Raw genomic sequence first — 22,768 nt, forward strand, 5'->3', positions numbered from 1 at the left:
GAAACATGTTTAACATGATTCCAGAAGTTCATATTTTGAGTTTACTAAACCTCTGACATTATTTAGATAGCACATGTATCTAGTATATTCCCTATAGTGGAATCTAAAAATACTTTACAGTCTTTAAGAATATAAAATTCAGCCCAAACACAAGTATGTATCAATTTCTGGGACGGTGCAGCAGCAATTCTGAGGAGAGTACATAATTTTAAAAGGTAAAGAGAAAAGCTTCCCCAGTTGAAACTGCAGGAAGGGTTCATGCACCAACTGTGAATTGATCTACCCTGAAATCTGGCCAGACTAGCGCGTGTCTCCTTCAGTCTCCCCAGTGGCTCTGCTCCAGCTAATCTGCACTTATAGGGCCACGGTATGTCTGTCTTACATCAGACCTTACTTACGATGCATAGATATCGACCAAAATTTGCCCCAAATTTGCCTGGATAAAGAAAGGAACAAAGCTGCAGGAAAATGGAGGGAAGATTGGTAATGGCTTCATAACCAACCACATCTGGAAATACTGTGAAGGATGCCTTTTGCGCTGGATCAATTGTTGGGCACAACTTGCAACCATAGTCAAGAAATAAATTTCTAGAGAGGTCTATAGAGGTGAAAGAACCCAATTTCGTGGAAAAATTTAGCATAAAATATTGTATAGGTGACACAGTAACTCCTTGTACCTCTGTGAGTTCTCCTAGTGTTTATTCAAACCTCTTTTGCTAACACATTGCAGAGGAGGAAACACGACTTTCATCTCTCAGTTTAGGAAATTCAACAAAATTCAACTTTTGCTACACTCTCTGAATATCATTTGAGAAACTAGCAACTATTTGCACTGCAGAATGGGAGTGCTGGGACACGCCAGTAAACACCAGATTACTTTAAACCTTTATGATGTTATTGTATAAAATGAGATTAACATCACTACAGATCAGCTACAAAAGAAGTTCAGTTCAGTATGGCAGGGAATACAGATTAAACACAATTGTGAGATAACAGTATGATAAAAAATACCATTAGATGTTAAAAAGGAAAACAACTGAAACTCTTTCATAAATGTTTTTTTTTTTTTCCTTAAAGGACCAATTTAAAAGAAAACTTTAACCCCTGTAACTTTTTTTTTTAAATAAACAGCACAAATCATCAGGGAAGAATCTTTGATTTACAATTCACTTATTTTTATAGTATCATATTCTTCCCAAAGAAATTACATACAAACATCAAAACCATTATTTTAAGCACTGATAATCTGCTTATACTCAAAGGCTAATTTTTGGTCTGTAGTGATGCCACTACCTTAAGGTAAATCCGAAAAAGAAAAAGAAGAGAATGGGAATAATTGTGGTTCAGATCCAATGCAACTATTTTGGCTGCCTTACTCTGCAGGTCTTTTCAAGGCACATTGTTTTTCTATTTGAGTGTATTAGGAACTTACAAGCTTTGTTTTAGTAGGATTGTTGTTCTCCTAAATCTTTTCTAATCCTCATCCTTCCAGGACTTAGTGTTTAAAAATTGGAATCAACTGCACCTGAAAAAGACTTCTCTGCTACCTTTGCTGTAACCTTTCTCATTGATTCACTAGTTTTGACTCTGGTTTTGTGCTTAGGATTGAGGAAGGATTTGTCATTTTATTTTTAAAAATGATCTCATAAGGAAAGGTGAAAAGTGCAATACAAGGTGAAAAAAGCCAGCTACCATTCAAGAAGTCAAACCTGTCTGCTTATTGCCATCACATTTCATTGTAATTTTGGCCAGAGAATGGTCAAAGGATGTGCAAACTATCAGTTTGCTCCGTTTGCCTTCCATGGGGCTGACTTGATTTAGGTTCTGCTTTTTTTTTTGCAAGCCATTCATGATTCCAAATTGCTTAAATGAAACTTGCATTTGACCAAGAGACCTTTCCCCTCCCGTTCACAAATACTGCCCATCTGTGGGGTGCGTGTGGCACTTCTCACCTTGCCTTGACTGAAAGCAAAATATTTCTGAATATTGAAGGACTGAAGTCAAAGTGGTTTTAATACAGCTTGTAGCCACGTGAGTTGGTGATAATCAGTAGGCTAATGTTTCTCCAATGGGTGATTTGGAGCCCTCATAAGTGAAGCTCTGACTCTGTTTTTTCCTCTAAGGAATCCTTTCTCTCGTGCTCCAGTTCTCCAGTGACTGCAGTAGGAATACAGGGAGATTAGCTTTAGCAAACTAAAACTGGCCTTCGTGAATATTTTCCTTTCCATGAAGGAAAATATTGTCCAAACTATCGCTTCTGTTAGTCCTAAAAAAAAAAAAAAAAAAAGTATGGCTCTGAAATGAATAAAAATTTTATATACTTATGAATCTTCTCTGTTCCTTCTTCCTCTGAGTACTTAAAGTATTTGCCCAGCTCAAATCGCACTGTTTTGGTTGGGATGGAAAGAACTGCATTGTACATAGGACTAGGGAGTAAAATAAAACTGTCATCATGTTTTCATTTATTTACAGAAAGAGGAACTGGAAACAGCGTGATTGTTTGTCATCAGGTTTTCATCTGCTGTATGTGAAATGAGCCTTCATACTTCCAGTTGGGTTTCGTTCATCGCCGTCGAGTCTCTGTGTGCAGATATGGTATACATCCTGCGGGAAGGACAAAGCACAACAATCGTTTTGTTTGTACCAAGCTGACAATTAAGTTTCTCATTCAGGGAGGTGATTTTTCCAGATCATTTTCTTCACTGCACAGGCCTAGGAAAGCCAACTTGCGTTCAGCGTGAGGGACTAGATGAAACCTCTTTCCTCTTTCAAAGTGATAACATGGAGGTTAAACACAAATCCAGCCTCCAAAGATTCATTGAAGGCTACTTCGGATTTATCACCCATTTGCCTAAACTGCAGATGGACTTTTGATAAGCTATAAATTCATCACCTCAAACACTTACAACATACATCAACTCTGTATGTTCTGCAGATGAGATAAATCTGAGTGCAAGATTATGGAATAATCTGCTAAGGGAAGCTGTGGAAGCTCGAGATATTGACTCACTCCCTGAACAATACATCAAAAAATGCTGGAATTGGTAAAGTAATAATATGAATAATGAAATGGGCCTACATGCCTCTAATAAGTACATACCAAGGCACGTATGTGCTAGGCTTTAGAAGCAAATTACTCTAGTGGAATCCTATCCTTATATGGGGTAGGGCATTTTTGGCCTTGGTATCGGTCTACACTGTCAGATTAACACCCATCATTATCTCATTATTATTCAATCCCAGAAGCAAGAGACTTGTCTGGCATAAAACAGAACTAGAAGCATTTTTCCTCCAATTAGTGTTTCCAGGAACTCCACCTGTGGTCAGCACAGATTTTGCCAGAAAGTTGCAAATACAACACAGGCCTTTTTATGAGGCCTTATTACACTTTGATTTGTTTGTTTTGGGGGATTTTTTTGTGTGTGAGTGGTACCTACAGGGCGATTAAAGAAATATTGTCTGTCCCTGCTAATTCTGGGGCTGAAAGGCATAGTATTAACAGGTTAATTATGCAAGGAATTAACACAATTCTCTCCCATTTACTTCACTGGAAATTGAGGTCATCAACACCTTCCAGAGGTGACCCATATGATGACATGAAACAAAAGGAACAGGAGGACAGGACTGATCCAAAAACCACTAAAACCAATGGGACTTTTTCCGACTATATCAATGGAGTTGCAGCTGTATCTAAAAGTAAAAACCATCTCCTTGCTTCTCTTTTTACACCTAGAATCACTTTACAAATTTCCACAGCAAGAAAGACCCTGAATAGGTCATGGTCAAAAACAAGAAATAAGATTCGAAGAGCTGTGACTCTTGGCAGATCTTATTTTGGTACATTTTGGGAACATCGTGTACCTGAAGATGTCTGACTTCTGAAAGAAGAAATTACCTTGATTTCTTCAGAGAGCTCTTCTTCTGCAATGTCTTCAAACCACCCGACCGGCAGCAGGCAAACTTACAATCAATGACCTGGTAAATAATTGGGTTGTACATGGCGGCTGACTTGGCAAGCAAAGTTGGTACCACTGAAAACTGAATGGGAACTGAATCCGGCTGTCCAAAGGCTGACCACACAGAGACCACAGCGTAAGGGATCCAGGCAATGAGGAACCCTGCACAGATCAACATTGCCACCTTGTGAGAGGAAAAGAGAAAAGGAGGAGATTATTCTAGCCGTTATGACACTGACAGCACAGCACAGCACAGAGCTAGGCAGAATGCAAGGGAATGGGCCACAGAATGGAAAAGGAAAATGATAACCTGCTTCAGATAAATATACAACATGAACAAAAGCTGTCACACATTTCTCTTCTCTTTATCTGGCACCTGTTTTTCTTTCACCTGACACAGAGCAGTTAATGAGTCTGGTATCACAGACCTTTAAAAATGCTATAAGGTCTGGCTAAACCTGAGGAAAGTAAATGAGATCGCAGAAAATAATAATTCTTTGACATTAAATTTAAATTTTTTAAGGAGGAGAGTCCTTTCAAAACATACAGCCTCTCTTTTTTAGGATAATATGTAACATAGAGCTGTGAAAGTTTTTGAAAATTTTAGCAAGATCTTTGAAATGAACATAGGTTAAACTTGAAACATTTCCTACAGGGTTTCTCCATGGGTTGTTTTTTTTCTTTTTTTTTGTTTATTTAAGGAGTCTCTCACTTCTATAGTCTCTTCCAACCAAATATTCCTCAGTTTGTCAAAAAGAAACTCAGTCTCTTTTCCATTCCAGAGTGAAACAAGCATGCACTGTGAAAACAAAACCAAAAAAAATTACTAAGCACAAGTCTTCCAGAATCTGGGTCCTTTGAAATCAGATTCCAAAGATCATAAAATCAAAGTCATTGAAGACGTTTTCAGGACTGACTTAGGTCCTTATGGTGGGGGACCCTGAGTGGCTCTGTAGGTGAGTTTGTTTAGGAGGGTACATTCCTGTCTATGTCTACTGTAGCTCCTTTTTCTGAATCACTCAGTATCAGTAACCGAGGCAAAAGCAACAGAAATGAGGAAAAGAAGAGAAGAAAAAAGATCTAATGCAGTGCTGCTTCCTCTCTTGAAGGCTGTGTCAAAAGAAGGTGTCAAAACCCAGTGGGACCAATAACCTGCCATGAGGATGGCCGCTGGCAACAGGAGGAAGGAGAAGAGTTTTGATAAGTTAGGTCTATCTTCTGCCTGCACCTCGGAGGGGTTATGTCTTCCACTGGAAAAAAAAGCCAACCTTTTGAAACCCTTTCAAAACAAGTATGGAAAAAGTGAGTATAAAGTCATTCGATAAGGCATGAGCTGTCAAGTCTCTGAGTATGCCCACTGCAGCAAATTAAAAAATGACTGTATTTACCCAGGTAAGCTGGCATTGAAACAATTGGGAATTTATTTGAGAGCGAGAATGCTAGTACAATGTCTAGTTTCCTTCCTCCTAACCTATAGCATGCATTTGTACTCCATTAGAATCTGTAGGTGCTCTAAAAAGCAAATTTTTACCAAACATTTAGGTTGCATTCCTGGCAGATTAGAACAGAGCTGCCTTATAACACGCGGAAATGTAGCCATAGGAAAGTTTAGTATAAATATTAAACTGTTTGGTGCCAAGATTTGTGATTTATGTACTTTACCTGAACCAGCGTAACTGCACTCAGTCACAGCCTGATATAGTTTCACATGATCTCATGCAATAGCACATACTGGAGAACATATGCCATTATACTGCTGCCATTGGCACATTATTATTGATAGTAGTACATGTGCAGTCATTGGGAATAATGATTACCATTAGGATTACAACAAAAAATCATCGGAAATCACAAGGATTTTGGATATTGCATAACCCTTTGTGGAGCCTTTTGTTCCACATCTTTGATAGTAATATTATTTTCAAGAAAACGTCATTCTTCCGTGCCTTTTTTTTGTTGTCTGTCAGTGAAGAAAGAGTGCACGTGAGCCAAGGATCTCAAACACAGCCTGTTTGTTATAAATTGCGCTGTGAAGTTAAATGGGTTACGATGGAGACTCCTTTTCCGTATTTATATCTACCCCAACGTTATGTTCTCCACTGTAGATCTCAGACAGAAGGGACAACTTCTGTTTCGATTCAAATCACATTAAAGTTTTACTTGATCCCTCCAATGTGGCAAAAATAAATATGCAACCTTAAATTAAAAGGTTTCATTGCTCTTCAAAGGAAAGGTGCTGGATAACTGCAAAAGAGTACTGCACTGAAGCAACCCTTTTTAAAAGCAATTACAGTTTTCCCAGCTGTATTGGCAGCACTGACCATACAGGTAGCTAGCTGAGATTCTCCGATATGTTTAGAAATAATGTCACTTATTGCTGTGTATTATGTAACTTTCAGTTCAACTCCCCAAAACTGTAAATAAAATTTGATCAGCCAAGCAAAGGATGCTGCTCGTCTCCCTCTTGGCTTGGCTTACAGAGGCTGGTGAATCTTTTACAGCTGAGGAATCTGGTTTTGTTCGATACAAGTTTTTATTTTGAGAGATTTCCTGGCACAATAACCAGCATGAGAAAGGATCATGACTGTCACCATTGCCAAGTAGAAAACAGATTCAATCAGAAAGGGAAAACAGGGTACGGTCTGAGATGGAAAATTAATTTTATCACTTCAGTGCGTTTTTATCAGCAGCTCATGGCTGAACCTAAATGATAAATTATTTGCATAAAAACAATTGCAATGTCACAGGAGTGACTTTGGTTTATATCTTCATTAACAGAGGAATGTAAGCTGTCTGAAAGTTTTATTTCCCTGCTTCAATAATCTGCTTTTTGTCTGTTTTTCTGTTATAATTCCTGGGCACCTTGAACTCCTTAACATAATTCTTCACAACCGCTTCTGAAAGCAAAGGGAGTTTTATAATGGGGAGCAGGGCCACAGGGAGATGGTGTGACTTGTATAAGGTCACCCTGAATCACAGTCTCGGGGACTTGAGTGCCCTAATCAGAAAATTATGTTTCAACCCCTGTCTTCTCGTACCATGATAGCAATAGAGGAGAAAGCTAAAAGAACCGCCTTCAGAGCATTGCACTATTGCTTAGCATAGGAGAGAATATGGTTGAAGTTCTCCAAGCCTGCTTTCACAACCCAACAAAGCAAACTGAGTTAAATCTTCCTACCTACCTTGGTCAGCTTCATTTCAAGTATGTGGCTGTTCTGAATCCTGGTGTCATAGTGAGCAACCTCTTTGGTGGATGATTTGACTTTTAAAATGATTTTGACGTAGGAAAACACAATCACCGCCGTTGGGAACAGGAGGCAGAAGAACAGAATACTGAGAATAAAAGCCTGTCCAGCCACCGAAGCCTGTGCCAACCACCAGTCCAGAGTGCAGGAGGTCCCAAATGGCTCAGGGGCATAGCTCCCCACACCAGCAAAAGGCACGGTAGCCCAGAACGTAGCATAGGCCCAGATTATTGCCAGACAGATAAATGCATGATGTCTCTTAAGCCAGGTACCTGGAAGAAAATTCAAGAGTTACAACCTCAGGTCCACATGTGTTTGGCACAATAGAACATGTTCATCTACACATGCAGCAGGGGTTCGCTTAGCTGTTTAACAACAGCTCTGTAGGGTCCATCATTCAGAGTGCTGGAGCCTTGGAGCACCTCTGCTGTGAGGACAGGCTGAGAGAGTTGGGGTTGTTCAGCCTGGAGACGAGAAGGCTCCAGGGAGACCTTAGAGCCCCTTCCAGTACCTGAAGGAGGGCTACAGGAAGGATGCGGAGGGACTCATTATCAGGGAGTGGAGTGATAGGATGAGGGGCAATGGTTTTAAACTGAGAAAGGGTAGATTTAAATTAGGTTAACGGGCACAAACTTGAGCATAGGAAGTTCCACCTAAACATGAGGAAGAACTTCTTTCCTTTGAGGGTGGCAGAGCCCTGGCACAGGCTGCCCAGAGAGGTGGTGGAGTCTCCGTCTCTGGAGACATTCCAAACCCGCCTGGACGCGTTCCTGTGTCACCTGCTCTGGGTGACCCTGCTCTGGCAGGGGGTTGGACGAGATGATCTCCAGAGGTCCCTTCCAACCCCTACCATTCTGTCATTCTGTGATTCAGCTAGCTGTTAGGAAAATCTTTTTAATAGTAGGAAAAATGAAGGATTAGGTGCCTCTAAGGAGATTACAATGTTTCTACCACCAACAAGTTAAAAAATGATTCAGATAGATAGGCAACTGTCAGATGCAGGTAGAGACAAAAGGCAACGTAAATTATCACTGGACGCCTTCCAGCCATAGGATTAGGTCAGTGGGCTGAGGTTCTATCCAACATTGTTATTAATAATGAGCAGTTTCTTCAGAGACTTGTCTGATGAAGACATCTCTCCAGACTATCAGTCAGCTGAAGAAGATTTGGGAAAAGTTGACTGGCTGAAAGAGTTGGGGTTGTTTAGCCTGGAGAGGAGAAGGCTCCAGGGAGACCTTCTAGCGGCCTTCCAGTACCTAAAGGGGGCCTAGAGGAAGGATGGGGAGGGACTCTTTATCAGGGAGTGGAGCGATAAGACATGGGGTAACAGCCTCAGACTGAAACAGGGGAGGTTTAGATTAGATATCAGGAAGAAATTTTTTACTGTCGGGGTGGTGAGACACTGGAACAGGTTGCCCAGAGAAGTTGTGGCTGCCCCATCCCTGGAAGTGCTCAAGGCCAGGCTGGATGGGGCTTTGAGCAGTATGGTCTTGTGGGAGGTGTCCCTGCCCATGGCAGGGGGGTTGGAACGAGATGATCTTTAAGGTGCCTTCCAACCTAAACCATTTTATGATTCTATGATTCTATAACTAAGTGTTTAACTCAACGTTTCGTTACTCAGTATGAAGGCTCACTACCTGCAACTGTATAATGTAACTTACATTTTTCCCTAATCCTCCTGTCATATATTAACTGGCTAAAGTTGTATCTCAGGACACTTCGCAACATAAATTATTAACCCAAGTGACTGAAAGGCAAGGTTTTACAGAGGAAATAACATATCCAAGATTTATCTTTACCTTGTCATTCTTTTCCAATACAGTAAATCACCATGTGTGTATTGTCAGAAGTATTTGTAATAGGGGTTTTCATGTATCCTTGCTTATTTTTTTTTTATTAAATGCTAATGGCATGCCTGGAGCTGCAGAGTGGAATGTTGTCTGTCTGCTTATCTTGAATACAACTGTAATTCATCTAGAAAAAGCTTCAGTTTACAAGCCTTCCACCATCACATATGTTCAACATGTTGGATTCATACAGGACTAACAAGTTAAAACCTATGATTTATGCAGAAACTCAGACTCTGGTATTATAACAGCTCCTTCCACCTTGAATCTGTTTTCACTTCCCGTCCACTGACATTGAGGAACTTTCTTCAGGTTTTGAGAATGACTTAAAACAAAACCAAAGGAAAGAAATAACTGTAATTTGGATGTGTCCAGTGCCCCTTCCCCAGCTGGGAAGATCACTGGAAGAAGGAAAATGAGCACTGACTGACAAATGATGTATTCAAGCACAATGGCTGAGATACAGAAAGGTGGTTTGTTGTGTTTAGTCATGGAAAAACAAAGCAACAATAGTGGGAGTACTAAAAGAGCAACATTATTTTCACTGCTATTGTCAAACCACAGCAACCTATTACAAAAAAAAAAAACCAAAAAAAAACCCCAACAAACCCAAGCCCAAAGAAACAGTTGCTGCTTTGGAGCAAAATGAAGGTGTAGGATATTTTAGGTGCTCTGGTTCCTGAAGACTGATTTAGGCCTTATACAGAAAATGGCTAAGTTAACCACCTAGACTGAACATGCTAAATTTGTTTATTGTTCTCCATCATGTTGCATGGACAGCCATGATCAGATATCCCCTGAGAAAAATGGTATTGAAGTGTTATGTCTCTCTTGAACTAAGATGTCATACTAAATACCAGAGCTCACAACACGAATGCAGCCAGCCACGAAATATTTACTTCAGCTCACCAAGTCTGTGAAAAATTGTCTATGATTTGGGTTGCCACTGAATTATTTTGAGAAGACTTTTATAGAAAGAACTGAAATCCTGCTTAATGTGAATAGTGTATTTAGAACTCAGCTAAGGAGACCTTCCCTGCATTCACATTTAAGGAAAAAGGTATACAAGGGCATGTAGCGATAGGACGAGGGACAGTGGTTTTAAACTAGAGCAGGGTGGGTTTAGATTAGACATTAGGAAGAAGTTCTTTACACTGAGGGTGGTGAGACACTGGCCCAGGTTGCCCAGAGAGGTGGTGGAGGCCCCATCCCTGGCGACATTCAAGGCCAGGCTTGATGAGGCTCTGAGCAGCCTGATCTAGTTGAAGATGTCCCTGCTGACTGCAGGGGGGTTGGACTAGATGACCTTTAAAGGTTCCTTACAACCCAACACGTTCTATGATTCTATGATATGCCAGGATCTATGATAGCAGATCTTAGCGCAGTACCACAGCTTTTACTTGACAGCACACTCAGCTATTGGACAGACCAGCATAGTTACACTTTCTAGCTGCAAACATTTCCTATAGCTTGACATTACATGATTGATATCATATGTCATTATAATGAAAACTGTTGTATGTCTCTCAAGTCACAAGGACAAGGTGTTTGTTATATATGTAAAGTCACCTTGAGTATTCGCTGTATTTTGTTGGGGAGCCAGTGGCTTTCAACGCAAGAAAAACATCTTTTCTGAACTGTGACAACATCTTTTAACTGGAAAGAATGAAGCATATAACACATCATATTCAAGAGATATAAGATATTGATGGATATGGTGATAACAGCTTTCATTGCCAAATTCATTTCATCCTCTCGGGTTCCATCTCCATATTAGAGAGATGATACCACATTATGACCTATTGCATATCCAGATCTTTTAGCAGTAACAATAGCTTGCCACGTATCTTAAAGCAATTTAGGCCTCTAATAAGAAATACTTTTGTCTGTTGGTCCATAAAACCTTTCAATATGTGCAATACCTGCATCTGTTAATGTTAATAGGTCTTGATAGACACAAAGAGATTTATCTATGAGCGATTACTAAAACTCGTGGCTTAAGAAGACAGTAGAGAGACGACAACAAAGGTGATACATCCAGCAATACAAATTTAGCTGGGATTATTTGGATCATGCAAATAAGTTTCTCTTATCTGTGTATTCTCCTCTACATTTACATTCTGAAGAGCTTAAGTATGATTGCAGTCTAGAAAACTCTATCACTTAATCTAATTTTTCTGTAGCCAGTTAATATAGTTTTCTTTCTTACCATAAGACAAGTGGCAGATTTTTAGGTACCTATCCAAGCTGACAGCTGTCATGGTAATAAGGCTCCCACAGCCGAAGAAGAAACCGGCCCATCCATACCAGCGGCAGCCCATCCATCCAAACACCCAGCGGTGAGAAAAGAAGGAAATGATACTAAAGGGCTTTCCTACAACTGCAAAAGGAGAAAAGAATGTCAGTTGACTGATAAAATCCATCACTGGTAAAACCACCCTTTTTCAGAAAAGCAAACCTTCCCCTTTGTCCAAAGCTAATACCAGTAAAAATGCTCTGCAAGGTGGAGAGAGGGCTTCAGGCACAACAGATGTGATGACTTGAGTGCCCTCCATCCACAGGACTCGGGGCAATGAAGCTGGTGAGGGGTCTTGAGAGTAAGTCCTATGAGGAGCGACTGAGGGAGCTGGGGTTGTTTAGCTTAGAGAAATGGAGGCTGAGGGGAGACCTCACTCTCTACAACTACTTGAAAGGAGGGTGTAGAGAGGTGGGGATCGGTAACAGGTGATAGGACAAGAGGAAAAACCCTCAAGTTGTGCCAGGGGAGGTTTAGATTAGATATTAGAAAAAATTTTTACACTGAAAGGGTTATCAAGCATTGGAACAGGCTGCCCAGGGGAGTGGTTGAGGCACCATCCCTGGAGGTATTTAAAAGACGGGTAGACATAGAGCTTAGAGATATGGGTTAGTGATGGTTTTTGTCAGAGTTAGGTTGATGGTTGGACTAGATGATCTGAAAGGTCCCTTCCAACCCAGGCGATTCTATGATTCTATGACTGAGCCCGAGACAGCTGTAGATAGATCCCATAGCATCTACGATGTGGTAGGATGAGACAAGTCTGCAGAATGGAAACAAGTGCTTTCCCGCCAACCACGTGAACCAGAATTAAACCCATACTGTGGTACTGAGCATGTGCAAGCTCTTCCCATTATGAAAACTTCAGAGTATGTGTGAAGTCCACATGCAAACACATGTAAACAGTATGGGTGATGGGTGAGTCTGGGTTTGAAACAGGCACTGATCTAGTTAGGCTACATCCCTATAATCAATTGAGTGTCTTCAAATGCAGGATAAAGAAATTTGCCTTCAAAGAGGACTTCTGCAAACCAACCAAGGCCCAACAGTAGGATGCAGACTGTGGTAAAGTGTTAGGTTAGAAAGGAACATGGTGGTATGGTCTCAGCACGGACTTCAGATGTAGAAGTGGTTTCAGCTCCTGTCAATACCACACTTCGTTAGCGACTCTCAGCAAGGCACCTGGCCACAGACATTAGGAAGTTTTAAGCATCCACAAGCAGAAGGGAAATATCTAACTATTTTGGAGACCCTGTCCTAGCAGCGCCTTAGCTCATTTCTCCATTTGTAAAAGTGGATGGTGCATTATGGAAGAAGGGAAGTTAGGTCACGTGTTGTTCCATTCTCACCCTAAAACAGATTAACATTATTCATATTCTTTTTAAGTATCATGAAAATGAGGAAGTTTGGAAATTGTAATTTTCTAGTTGGAAATCTCCACTTCCTGATTTATTTAATTTTTTTTGTCTCAAACTAGACAAACAAAAAAATCAACTTTGATGGAACAGAAAACTCAAAAATTCACCATTTAGGAATATCAACAAGTTTTCCAAATCCTTCTTTTCTACCTACCAGACTGATCTGAAATGCTCCAAGGCCTGAACAGTCCAACTGCAACATTCAAACAACATTAAATATTTAACTCCACCTTCCTGTGACTACTCCTGCACAGGAGGTCACAGAGCACCTCAAGGAGTTGAAAGCATCTCAGTTGCCCTGGGCTAATTTCCCTGGCTGAACCCCACCGTCTGCAAAGCCATGGTAGCTCAGTGAATTGGTTTATAAAGAAGGCAAAAATGGTGTTGCAAACTGTAATTCCCACAAGATAACCTATTTATAGAAGTCAAGACAAAAGTCTCAATTTTGTTGAAGTGATCTGTAGAAAAATATTTTGGATTGTTCCCAAAAATATTCCATTTCAAATCAAACTGACGCAAAACTAAACATTCTGTTTTCATTCTTAACAGAAAATTAAAACATTTCTACCAAAACAAAATCTTACAGTAAATGGCCTTTGCTTCGTTTTCTATGCCAAAAGCATCATGATTGAAAACCCTTCAAAATAAAACTTATATAAACAGGGTATTGCGGGACTCTTTCCCTGTAGCCTGAGCCTGTAAGGGAAATTCTGCCCGAGCCTGAAGGTTGTGCTCAGGTCAATATATTATGTGCTTTCCTCCGAGCAGAATAAATGTACCTTAATTTTTCAAGCAAAAGCTGACCCCAGTGACTAAGATTTCAAGAAAAACATGAAATATGGCAATGTCTCGGGTATATGCTAAGAGTCAGCAACTTGACTCATGTAAATCATTGCCAGCTCTAAAGGCCAACACATTTATTTGCACAAAATCAAATTTCTCTTCAGCGGCACAGGACTCAGAGCACTTTATCAGTTCAAAATGAGCCTGATGCAGTTTTGAACAAGCGGCTGGTGCCACCCTGTGGAAATCTGCAGGAAGCCATTGTAGAACCCGTTTCTTGAACAAGGTGCCAAGGCAAGTGTGAAATATGAAGATTTTTGGAAAAAGTCCCATTTTCACTCCAATCAGTCCAGCAGACAGAATACATCACGTTTCTCGAGTCAACATCTTCCATTAACAAAAAAGAAAAAGGAAAGAGAAGGGAGAAAAAGCAGACATAGCTGTGCCAATCACAACTATTTGTAATTACAAAACTTAAACACGCAGATAGATTAAGATCCCTATGGAAGAAAAGGTGACCAAGCGGTATGTTGGTGACAGATCTTAACAGAGAAACTAGCAGCCCTCACGCTAAGAGGGCTCCCAAACAAGCTGTAATTTGTATGGTTGGGACATACAGCTGATACAGGTGGGAGGTATCTGTTTACATTCCAAATGTAGATAGCTATATAGGTATGGCTTTGTACTCCATATAGAGCTAGGGAAATTCTCCTCAAACACTTTGTCTCATTGGAGTAACTGTCAGTGGAGTCAGATATGAGCCTTATAAAATGGGACAGGCTCTTAGGACACAAAGGAATTGCAAGAACCATGGAAGAGGCAAAAAAAGGTGGTTTTTTTTTTCTTCACCTCAAAGTGCTGCAAGATGTAAATAGTGTCTCCATGGCAGGTATGCCAAAGAAATCATTAGGATTTCTTTTTGCGGTAGCAGAGCAGAGATATTTAAGGTAACACCTTTCTTCTGCTGAATTCATAAGTATCTCCTTCAGAAAACCATGTTTACTGAGCGCCAAGAGGCATCACAGCTACTGGAATTTGAGGGAGTGAGAGGCTCCTTGGATGTGCGCAGTGAGAGCCCAACGAGCTTCGGATTTGTGAGGCTAGGAGCCATCATTTTATGTTGTTCCATGCTATTTTAGGCATTTGGATGAAGGCAAAAGCATTTGGCAGAGACGAGGGGAGGAAAAGGGTGCACTGGAGCTGGGGGCAGGGGTCCCGGTATGTGTGACACACAGGAGACAGACGGCTTTGGGAGCATGGGAACATACTGTCGTTTATATTGCACCAGGGAGATCCCATGGTCAGCTGGGTCACATCAGGGCTTTATACCCATTGGATTGTCTGCCATCCAAAATATTCTTTTCTAAAGGACGTGCAGTCCTCCCCCTCCATTTGCATGTAGCCGTAAGTGGCTGAATGAGACTCATGTCAAGAGCCAAAGGAATGATCTCCAAAGGCTTTTCACTCTGCAACTTTGTGTAAACCTTTCCAAAGCTCCCACTTCTCATGCCAGGGCATCCAGGCTGTGGGCATGAAATAAAAATCCCTCCAGTTGGCTGATGTTGCTCTTACTCTATAGGTTGACACAAATGCGTATTTTCCTGACCCAAAAATAAAAGAGGACAGTCCCTAGAGAGAAAATTACTAGCTTTGATAGGCTAATGGCCACTAGGATTTTCCAATTCTTTCCCCTCATGCCCTTCACCAGTCATATTTGAATAAACATTTATTTTTGAAGTACCTGAATCCCTCCTGTTTCACCCTACAGCAAGAAAATACAATTTTCTTGAACCACAATACTGAGCTCTTTTGTGGTTAATGTGCCAGGATGCACGTGGGAGCCGTCTTTGAAGGCCTGCCCAGCGCTGGGGTGAACAGGAGTTTTGCCTGACTGATAAATCCAACCCTAATTTTTCCTCTGTATTTTTCATTTCTTTCCATCAAATTGTTTAGGAATGTTGCTTTCTACCCCTGTCTCTTATTTACATGCAAATAATAGAGAAAAAGGCATTTTTGGCTCCCCGTGAGTTCCAGAGAGCTGTCTCTTGCTGCTGCCAGAAAGAATGGTGGGATAGTAAAAATGAGTGAAAATAAGACATGAAATTACCTGAAATTCCCAGATCACACACTGCTAAATTAACAGTCATTATCTCAGCAGGTCTCAACTTCTTTTTTCGCTTTGAAGACATAAAAATAACATACCCATTCCCCAGAGTTGAAAGAATACCTTTAAAAATAAACAAAGAAAGACAATAAAATTAGAATTCACCTCAAAAACAATATCCCATCTTCCTTGTTAAATTCTCTGATATTTTCAGCCTGAACCTGTGGTCCCAAGGCTAGACACTTTACTCTGAAACACGATCATCTCATCCTCATTATGCAGCTCATAGAGACATCTACTGCAGACATCTCCCTCCCACAACAAATGCTATTTTCTCCTCTGCAGCAGGGCATCGCCTTCACCACCTGAGCCTGCACAACTATTGACCGAATGCGCATAATAGAAATCCCATAATTCCTCCGTTCTCACCAACTCCATTTTTCTCACAAACCTTTATACAGCCACAAGAATGAAATTCAGTTGTCTGTAATCACAAGGACCCCAAACCTCTGACCAACCTTAATTTTACTAAATACTATAATTAGAGGTTGAGGGATAAGTTTCTAAAATAACGTAAATTAAGATATTAATATCACATCTTAAATTGTACAATTGAAATTGATTTATACCATGAGAAAGAAAAATTATAAAGTGGATCCGATTTTAACTTCCAGGTGGAATTCAGTGCATGAGGAGGCACCCTGTTCATGTCGGCTGACATCTTTTTTGCCATATCTCCACCCAAGGACCCACAGCGACCACCTCTGCAAGTGGTTAATCAGCCATGGAGGCAATCACCAAAAATGGCAGGGTTTCCAGTTTCCTTAAAGAACTCAAGTCTGAAAGAGTTTGAGCCTGGAGTGAGCGTTTTGCAGTGGAAACACAGGATAGCACACGACATCCCTCTCAGGAAGCAAGAGTCACCCTCAACGGTGAATACCCTGCAGGGACCATGGCCCATGAAGGCCTCACGCAGGGGGAGAGGAGACAAGTAAGAAGGAGGAGATGCAGAAGAAAAGAGTGACTCCAACTTTCTCTGCGGCTGTTGACTCACCAAAGGGACCTATAATGGCAATGAGGGAGAAGGATAGACGTTGGAGTGAAGTTAAGTTAAATTCCCCACAATGAGTGTTTTGCCCACAACATTAACTGGTGAATGATCTCTCCATCTTTACCTCCACCCTGTCGTTATCTCCACTGCTTTTGCTCTTCCTGTTTCCTCCCTGTCCCACTGTAAGCAGGCGGCTGCCCTGGGTGCTTGGCTGCTGGCCAAGGCCAACCCTCCACACTACTATAAAAACGTCATAAATAACCCAACTTTCCTCTGTTGATGAGGCAGGAAAGTCGCTCTTCATGGTGCCTTCCTACACATGGCTCTGGTGGTGCAAACTCTGCCATATTCCATGTTTCAAGATCCCGGCAGCCCCCCATCCGCCCAGCAATGCCGCCCTCTCCAAATATTGTACCTTTGAACACCAAATAATTTTCATCAGAGTCTGCTGGGAGGCCAGACCTCAGGAATTAAACCTCAGGAATTAAATGGGTATTTCCTCTGGCCTGTCAACGGAATGATGCCCTTGCAAGGGTGCCATGTCCTCAGAGAACCAAGAAACCCAACCTGGGGACATGCATGAGGCAGAGAGAAAAATGTTTCCAGGGGCTAAAACCAGACAATTTCTCAAGAAATTGAGTAACTGCGGAAAAAACTTTTACCAAACCCAGGAAAAAAATACTTTGATTTCAAATTTTTCAGTAATAAATGTAACACTCTAATTGGAAACAATTCTTATGTTTATACTGACAGTATGCTTTCTGTGTTATTTTTAAAACTAAACAGGACAGAAGCTGGCTTATCATTGAATCTTAGGTTTTCTCAGCTAATTTGATTTATCCTTGGGGAATTAAATTTAAAGGACATCTTATACTTTTATAGCTCTGAAAATTTCATCTGAATTATAAGTAGATACTGGTATTCCTATGAATTATTTTCTTCCTTGCAGCTAAGTGAATGAATCTCAGTGCTGCAGAGTATTTTTCATATATCTTAATCCTTTTCTCTCTTAATGCCAGTTTCTCTCTAGTGATATTTAGAATATCTAGTGTGCCAGCATTCACTTCAAAATACCTTTCGAAAACACCTGGTGTTTTCACAGAACCACAGAATGGTTCAGGTTAGAAGGGACCTTAAAGATCATACAGTTCCACACCCCTGCCCTGGGCAGGGACACCTCCCACTAGACCAGGCTGCTCAAAGCCCCATCCAGCCTGGCCTTGAGCACTTCCAGGGATGGGGCATCCACAACTTCTCTGGGCAACCTGTTCCAGTGTCTCACCACCCTGACAATAAAAAATTTCTTCCTGATATCTAATCTAAACCTCCCCTGTTTCAGTCTGAGGCTGTTACCCCATGTCCTATTGCTCCACTCCCTGATAAAGAGTCCCTCCCCATCCTTCATCTAGGCCCCCTTTAGGTACTGGAAGGCCGCTAGAAGGTCTCCCTGGGTGCCTTCTCCTCTCCAGGCTAAACAACCCCAACTCTCTCAGCCTGTCAACTTTCCCCAGATCTTCTTCAGCTGACTGATAGCCTGGAGAGATGTCTTCATCAGACAAGTCTCTGAAGAAACTGCTCATTATTAATAACAATGTTGGATAGAACCTCAGCCCACTGACCTAATCCTATGGCTGGAAGGCGTCCAGTGATAATTTACGTTGCCTTTTGTCTATACCTGCACAGTTGCCTATCTATCTGAATCATTTTTTAACTTGTTGGTGGTAGAAACTTTATAATCTCCTTAAAGGCACCTAATCCTTCATTTTTCCTACTATTAAAAAGATTTTCCTAACAGCTAGCTGAACCACAGAATTACAGAAAGGTAGGGGTTGGAAGGGACCTCTGGAGATCATCTCGTCCAACCCCCTGCCAGAGCAGGGTCACCCAGAGCAGGTGGCACAGGAACGCGTCCAGGTGTTTGGAATGTCTCCAGAGACAGAGACTCCACCACCTCTCTGGGCAGCCTGTGCCAGGGCTCTGCCACCCTCAAAGGAAAGAAGTTCCTCCTCATGTTTAGGTGGAACTTCCTATGCTCAAGTTTGTGCCCGTTACTGCTTGCCCTGTCCCCAGGAACCACTGAAAAGAGCCTGGCCCCATCCTCCTGACACCCACCCTTTCAGTATTTAGTTGATAAGGTCCCCCCTCAGTCGTCTTTTTTCCAGACTGAAGAGACCCAAATCCCTCAGTCTTTCTTCATAAGAGAGGAGTTCCAGTCCCCTCATCATCTTGGTAGCCCTTTGCTGTCCCCTCTCCAGCAGTTCCCTGTCCTTCTTGAACCAGGGAGCCCAGAACTGGAAGTCCTTGATGGTGCAGACTCCCAGCTCTGGTAGACGCTGGCAGGCTGTGTGCCTGGGCAGACCCTGGGGTTGGAAACGGAGGAAAAAGGACTTTTCAGATATAAAATAAAGGCTATTTTCCAGAAGCAAACAGTTCAGGGCACAACTGTCCATGGCACCGTAACACTATTACATTATACACACAATGAGCCAAGGGTGCCATAACTAAAAAAGTGACACCTACAGGGAAAGAGCCAACCTGCAGTGAAAGGTGAAAGTGTACAAAAGCAGCAATCTGAAGAAACAAGACTCCTTTTCTGCAATCTGACAGCAGTGCTAAACCATCAGAGTGAAAAGAAAAAAAGAAATAGTAGTGCAGGATTTTCTTTTCAATTAAGCTGTTTCATAACACGCCGAGGAAGCGCTCGGCTACAGTTTGCAAATCAATAGTTACTTGCCACAGGCTTCCGAAGGAGCTGACAGCCAGCAGGTCTCCCCTCAGTCGTTAGTCACCCTACCCAGCCGTACAGTAAATCAATCAAGTCAGTGATGAAAAAGGTCGCAGGGGAAGCGACAAAGTGAAAAGAATTGGATTCTTACAACCACATGTACCATTGTTGGGGTTTTTTTCCAGACAATTAAAAAAATTACACGTGGAAATGAACTAGTTAGGACAAAAGATTCACAGAGAAATTATCACAAATTGGTCAAGACCCCTGATTTTCTTTAGAGGAAAAAAACCATATTTTTATATTTTTGAACTGCAATACTTCATTTGTACAACCAGCCTGACCCTAAAAGCTCTGACTAATTTCCTGATAGGATCCCAGCCTTGTTCACTCATTGTTCAGCTGCTTCTCATTTTTGAAATTTTAAACTCATTTGCACCTTCCATGCCTCAATCATAAAAAGATGCCCAGTCGTAACCCTCACCTCCTGGCTTCCCACCTTTCCACAGCTCATCCCTCTCTCTGTGACCAGGATGTCCACGCAGGACATCCTCAGGAAGGGCCACCATGTCTTGGAAGGGATCTGCAAAGGAATAGGGGACATGGTTCAGTGGCAGAAGGTGGCAACGGACAGGTTGACCCTGAACCACAAGTTACAATAAAAAAAAACATAGAAATAGCCTCACTGGGGATGGGAGCTGAATGCTGTGGATTGGTTTTCTCTTTTCTGCAGCTTACCCAGTTTGTGAAGTAAATCTGCATTACTGCAGAGTTACAGCAAGACACAATTATGCACAAGAGCTATTTAAGCACACAGTCTTTGCTTACTATTTTGGATTTTTGGGAGCTGCGATCAACTATAAAGCTGTCAATCAAAGCAAATTCACAGCCTCAGCAAGCCTTTGGTGTGGAATTTGGTGTCAGTGAGTAGTTTCACAGAGCTGGACTTCCTTCTCCACTACCTCAAGATCCACTGTCCACCACCGAAATTCTCTAGACAGCAGCGCTTCATGTCCCAACAGAAATGTGGATGCTTTGAACTGTCAGAAATCACCTTAGTGGAAAAGGAAATTTAGGATTAATTTTGTTTGCAGGAAGTAAAACAAGCCACTCTGAGATCTACCTGGGAAAAACAAAGACTAACTTCCAAGTTCTCATATTTTTGTAGGTCCAAGGTTTTATTAAAATGTTGCCATCCACCTAGACATGAATGGGTGATAAAATACAGATCTGCACATCAACAGGAGCTAATGGTGGCGTCCCCAAGGCTCTAAGCTAAATCGATCTTGTAAGGTGTGACTCACATGTGAAGCATTAGCCCAAGCAAAGCCTTTTTTTTTTTTTCTTGGTAAGAAAAATGCATTTAAAGACTACTTTACCCAATCTATTCAGAGGCACAGCACCTGGCATTGCTCCTTCCACCAGTTTTATTTTATTCCCTCTCTTATTTTCCAAGCTCGGATGCGTAATTCAGCTTTACTGGTGAAAAGCATCACACTCTCCTTCTTCACACAAACCCCTGTAAAAGGGGGTTTTCTGTACTTCTGCCTAAAACACTGCTTTGCTGGTCTAGAAAACATGAAACCAGTTGCTGAAGTGGCACAACTGACCAGCAGATAAGCAATGACTGCTTAAAATCATTGCAATGATTGCGAAAAGGAATTAAAAATATCTGTGCAAGATACCAGTGGTATCTTATGCTATAGATGCAAGTCCAAGGAGGATGCAAATATGGTATTTACATGTGTATGTGAAAAGCGTACTTGACTGTAATGAAAGCTCGGCTGGAGTGTGTAATGACCGTAAGGTAACTAACCAAGTAAAACTCAATGCAAAACAAGCACTTGAAAAAATAAGTTAAACCCAGAGCAAAATGTAGGATACAATGTCTAAAGCGGAGTTACACATATATACAGCTGTGTATATGTATACTGAGCTATGGCTTGAACTTTCCTGGCTTGGGCCACTGGACGCAATGATTCCACCACAGGCTGTTTAATGTCGGGTCCACAACACTGGGAAGGTGGGAGTCTTACTGGTAAGTCCAATATCAGAGCAATTATCTTTTTAAACTATATTTTTTTTTAAACTATAGTTTTTAAACTATAATTTCAGTCTCCTCACACTGCCCGTGTAAGTCTGTGCCTTCATGGTTAGCTTTTGGTTTTTCACTGGAAATTCATTATTTCCGTTCCTTGCCTTAATTTGATTATATCTATGGTTTTTCAAGACGTTTCAAACCTGGCAGGGGTATTTCTTTGGAACTGAATAAACCTACACTAAATACAGCCGATATAACAAGGCAACACAGTGTACATTGGAAGGATTCATTTCAACTGCTCAGACATATTTCCTGGGATTAAAACTAAGTTTGCTTAACCGAGTGGAAAAAAAGAACCGAGGGGGGTTGTTTTGGACAGTTCAGTGAAGACATCTGTTTGCATAGCAGTAGAAAAAATAGATATACATGGAAAGCCAGGATACATACAAAAGGCTGCATGAATACTGAGAACGGCACAGAGATACAGCTTCACGTGCCATCTCTGCTGCTCTGAACTCCTTTTTCAATAAAGACATCAGCAGCAGAAGACAAATGAGAAATAAACGTTATTCAAGCCTTTGTGAGACCTCCACTGCAGAAAAGATTAGATTACTTAGAGCGGTCGGAGAAAAGGCAATAAGACTAGGAAGGAGGGATGTAAAATAGTCAATGAGAAACACAATGGTAGGAGTAAAAGAGCTTTGTGTTTTGTGCAGAACTGATAGAACTAGAGAATTAATCAAAACCAAAATAAATGTCAAGGAATGCACCGCATTCAGCCCAGTATTTGGTCATTTGACACCCAGAGCCCAGCTCTGTGTAGCACAGTTTCATGACCTTGGCTCAGCTTTACTAAGAAAATAGCTGCTGAAACTGCATAAACTAAAGCCACAAAACATAAGGAAACCTAAACCACAGAAAGAGGTGTAAGTGTTGAGGCAACAGTTAGAAGCCCGAGTACTTGAGAGCAAAGATACCGACACAAAAAGATATAACCTTGCCCCCGTCCCCAAAGCAAAGATGGTAACTCATCAAAACTAAGGACCAGTTTATTCCTAGAAGCAACAGAGACCAGTATTTCCCAGCTGAACAACAACTCCGCATATGAACACTTAGGGCAGAAATCCATCCCAGCTACCCTCTGCGTGCACTAACCAGTAAATAATTGCATTTATTCCGCTTGCAAAGCCACTCTGCACATGGTAGAAGACTCCAAAACAAAAGGGAGGGGAGGGCGTTAGGCAGAAAATATTATTCAATACAACATGTAACAGAGGACAGCTGACGCTGAGCAAGATTCAA

The 22,768-nt window shown here is 41.4% G+C and overlaps 1 protein-coding gene across 1 annotated transcript in view; it reads right to left on the minus strand.

The window, feature by feature from the left end:
- Positions 1 to 1,594: 1,594 nt before the first annotated feature.
- Positions 1,595 to 22,768, minus strand: part of OPN5 (opsin 5) — a 33,707-nt gene continuing 12,533 nt past the window's right edge. Inside the window, exons 3-7 of the mRNA XM_074578373.1 lie at positions 15,653 to 15,772; positions 11,258 to 11,428; positions 7,139 to 7,473; positions 3,896 to 4,140; positions 1,595 to 2,604 (exon numbers count right to left, since the gene is read on the minus strand). Of these exons, the coding sequence (XP_074434474.1) occupies positions 2,541 to 2,604; positions 3,896 to 4,140; positions 7,139 to 7,473; positions 11,258 to 11,428; positions 15,653 to 15,772 (935 nt within the window). The 3' untranslated portion in view covers positions 1,595 to 2,540. The remainder of the gene's footprint in view (positions 2,605 to 3,895; positions 4,141 to 7,138; positions 7,474 to 11,257; positions 11,429 to 15,652; positions 15,773 to 22,768) is intronic.

Source organism: Larus michahellis, chromosome 3, assembly GCF_964199755.1.
Source record: "Larus michahellis chromosome 3, bLarMic1.1, whole genome shotgun sequence".
NCBI lineage: Eukaryota > Metazoa > Chordata > Aves > Charadriiformes > Laridae > Larus > Larus michahellis.